Here is a 3,796-nt window from a genome sequence, read left to right on the forward strand (position 1 = left end):
GGATGCTTTGTATTCTGCTCTATTTGCATTCTACTCACTTTGGAACTTCGGAACCATAGGATTTCTGGCGTTGGACTGAGAATGAGAAATGAGACATGAGGAGTTGGGGGTTAAAAACAAATGTAACATTATATATGATACTAGCAGAAATACCCGGCATCGCCTGGGTTAAAGAGAAATTTTAAAATGCCATCTAGATTATGCAGGTCTCAACTACTGGTGGCTGAGACACATCTATATTTCTCCCTATGCCTGTCATCTCTTGTGTCCCTGGTGGTAGCAGTGAGTGTGGTAATGGTAGTGGTGGTGGTGGTGGTGGTGGTGGTGGTAGTATTGGTGGTGGTTAAAGAATGCTGGTTGTTGTGTCAACAATAGTGGTGATGGTGGAGGTCCACAGGACCAAGGGAATGAAGCAGAATTGAACTCACTGTCCACCGAATACACACTGCAACTTCATTGTGTCTCCCTTAAGAAAGACCATCTCATTAGTAACACTGAGTAGATGAGGCCGGTAATTTTCAGGTGGCACTGAAAGCAGACAAAAGACAAGGAACTTCTGTATTATCATTATCATCATCATCATCATCATTTAACATATCTATTCCCACTTAAACACGAATGTTCTATTAGAACAAACTATACTGGGGTAGATATCATGAGAGAAATACTCATATTAATTATTTACATTGTTCTGAATTAACCATGCATTATCTTGTAGCTTTGCTATTTTAATGATGTGATAGAATTACTTTGAGATTGCAATAATGTGGTTGTTCATTTTTAGAATGACATTGTAAGACAGGTATGAGGATCTGGCCAGTTTGAACACAAAACAGGTAGAATATTTGAACTGGATATGTCCGATTCAACCCATTAGGATTCAGGTTTCTCTATCAAATGTAATGCTCATTTATTCACATTGTCTTGAATTAACCAAATGTTTTATCTCATAGCTTTGAAATTTTAATGACGTGACTGTGTACCTTAGAATAACATTATAGGGTAGGTGCGAGAGGCAAGATGTGGCCAGTTTGAGCATAAAACAGGTAGAGTATTTGAACCAGATTTGGCTGATTCAACCCTTTACTGTTTGGATTACTCTGTCAAGTTCAATGCCAATTCAGATTGTTTTGAGTTAATCCATGCATTATTTTTGTGGCTTTGGTATTTCAATGATGTCATTGTTTACTTTAGAATGACATTGTAGAGTAGGTGTGAGAGGCAGGATCTGGCATAAAACAAGAAAAATATATTGGCCAGATATGGTCAGTTTAAATGCAAAAGGGCTAATCTATAGACCCTTTTATTTGCAAATGACGTGTTCATTTCAAAATGAAAGAAAAACTTACTTGGTATAGTTTTCAAATAAAATGGTTTGCCCTGTGTGGTTTCTTGTTTAAACTTGTTGGTAGCCATGCAGACATAGGCAGCATCTTTGTAGGAGTCTTCTTCTAATATATTTGCAAAGATGAGGTTGGCTGAAAAAGAAAGAGAACGAGAGAGAGGTGTAGAGAGAGGAATTTTGTGTATATTTCTGAGTGATGAGATGTGTCGTAAGAAGCTTGTTCCCCAACCACATGATTCCTGGTTCAGTCCCACTGTATGGCAACTTGGGTAAGTGTCTTCTACTATAGATTCAGCCCAACCAAAGCCTTGTGAGTGGATTTGGTAGATGGAAACTGAAAGAAGCCCGTTGTACATATGTGTGTGTGTGTGTGTGTGTGCACGCGTGCTCGCATGTGTGCATTTTTGTGTCTGTGTTTGTCCCACCACCACTGCGTGACAACCAGTGTTGGTGTGTTTACGCTCCTGTTACTTAGCAGTTTGGCAAAAGATATTGATACAAAAAGTACCAGTCTTTAAAGAATATTAAAATATAAGTATTAGGGCCAATTCATTCGACTAAAAATTCTTCACACCTGTGCCCATCATTATCATGGTCATGATGATGATCATCATAATTTAACATCCATTTTCCATGCTGGCACGAGTTGGACTAAAGCTACTATAACACTAATACTAACTGCTATAAAATACATTAGATAATGTAGTCCTAGATACGTTGTGCCTGAATAAAAGATGGGATGGTGACAGCTGGAACATCTTCGATCATTCCTCTGTTGGATCAGGGCTGACCTAGAACAAAGCAACCACGACAACTATCATCACTAATAATAATTATTATGCTATACATACATGAAGGTGCAGGCTCAGGGGTTAGAGCACCAGGCTTACAGTCATGAGGTAGTAAGTTCGATTCCTGGATCAGGCTGTATGTTGTATTCTTGAGCAAGACATTTTATTTCATGTTGCTCCAGTTCACTCACCTGTAGAAATAAGTTGCGACGTCACTGGTGCCAAGCTCTATTGGCTTTCGCCTTTCCTTTGGATAACACCAGCGGCGTGGAGAGGGTAGGCTGGTTTGCATGGACGACTGCTGGGCTTCCATAAACAACCTTGCCTGGACTTGTGCCCAAGGTCATTTATGACCAAAGGGGTCTTTACTCTTTTACTATACATTAGATCAGGGGTTTTCAAACTTTTTGACTTGCGGACCCATTTATATTTTAGGCGTTACCCTTATAAATGCTTATGAAATTTATACATAAATATTTGCCTAAAATAACAGATATTTTTACATTTATTCATTTAACAGTATTTAACAAATAGGTTTATTGTCAATTAAAAGATTTTGATTAAAAAACATATATAAAATCAAATTGCCCATAAAAAGTATTTGCTGTCCACGGACCCCCTGTTTTGTCCTTGCGGACCACAGTTTGAAAACCTCTGCATTAGATAATGTAGTCCCAGATAAACTATATCTGAATAAAAGGTGGGACAGTCACGGTTGGAACTTTTTAACCAGCTAGATCCTGATTAACCTACAGATAAACAGTAACAATATGAGACCAGACATTGACATCTACACATAGGAAAAAAAAAAAAAAAAAAAAATTAGTAGTGGTGGCCATGGTGAGAAGGCTATACTAACCTTGGTGGTCCATTAGGATTCGTTCAGTGAAGTCAAAGGCCTTGAATGATCCATCTTTGTGTTTCAACACCCAAGTCACGCTGGCCTCGGGGTAACTGATCGGCTTGTTACAAGGGAGGAGGAGAGATGCCCCTGGTAATGCAGTAATGGTCTCTGGTTCCTGATTGATGTATGGCATCAGGAAGGCAAGACGTAGTTCAACAATGCCTGACATGGCCACCCCATAAGAGTTGTTTGCAAAGCACTGATACATGCCGGCGTCTTTCTTTTCGGGTTGCTTGAAAATAAATGTTCCCTCGTATCGTACGGTGAGGATATGTCTGCCAGCCATGTTGAAGTCTTGTTTGTTCTTTTTCCACGTGTACCTGGTTGTAGAAGAGATGGAAAATGATGAAGACGAAAGAGATGGGGGATAGAGGGTGGCTGGGCTTCTGAGTATGGATGTGCTCTGACCGATAGAATAAGTAGTAGGATTCCAAAGAATAAGTCCTGGGGTCGATTTTCTCAACTAAAAGTGGTGCTCTAGCATGGCCGCAGTCAAAAGACTGAAACAAGTAAAAGAACAAAAGAGTATATATGTGTGTCTGTGTTTGTCCCCCCCCCCCCCATCGCTTGACAACCGATACTGGTGTGTTTATGTCCCTGTAACCTAGCGGTTCGGCAAAAAGAGACCGATAGAATAAGTACTAGGCTTACAAAGAATAAGTCTTGGGGTCGATTTATTCAACTAAAGGCGGTGCTCCAGCATGGCCACAGTCAAAAGACTGAAACAAGTAAAAGAGTATATATGTATGTGTGTTT

General features: G+C 39.7%; 2 protein-coding genes across 2 annotated transcripts in view; both read right to left on the reverse strand.

Annotated features, from left to right (window-relative positions):
• LOC149130374 (neuronal cell adhesion molecule-like) overlaps positions 1-61 on the reverse strand; it is a 3,439-nt gene extending 3,378 nt beyond the window's left edge. The window contains exon 1 of the mRNA XM_089344891.1: positions 1-61. This exon is cut by the window's left edge and continues 131 nt beyond it. Coding sequence (XP_089201017.1) covers positions 1-29 — 29 coding nt within the window. The 5' untranslated portion in view covers positions 30-61.
• A 236-nt stretch (positions 62-297) lies between these two features.
• LOC149130375 (neuroglian-like) lies at positions 298-3,451 on the reverse strand. The gene is made up of 3 exons (XM_089344890.1): positions 2,996-3,451; positions 1,350-1,478; positions 298-528 (listed from the first exon to the last, which is right to left on the reverse strand). The coding sequence occupies exons 1-3, from the start codon at positions 3,324-3,326 to the stop codon at positions 425-427; spliced, it is 564 nt and encodes a 187-aa protein (XP_089201016.1). The 5' UTR covers positions 3,327-3,451; the 3' UTR covers positions 298-424.
• Positions 3,452-3,796: the final 345 nt, after the last annotated feature.

Source organism: Octopus bimaculoides, chromosome 29, assembly GCF_046866305.1.
Source record: "Octopus bimaculoides isolate indiv1 chromosome 29, ASM4686630v1, whole genome shotgun sequence".
NCBI lineage: Eukaryota > Metazoa > Mollusca > Cephalopoda > Octopoda > Octopodidae > Octopus > Octopus bimaculoides.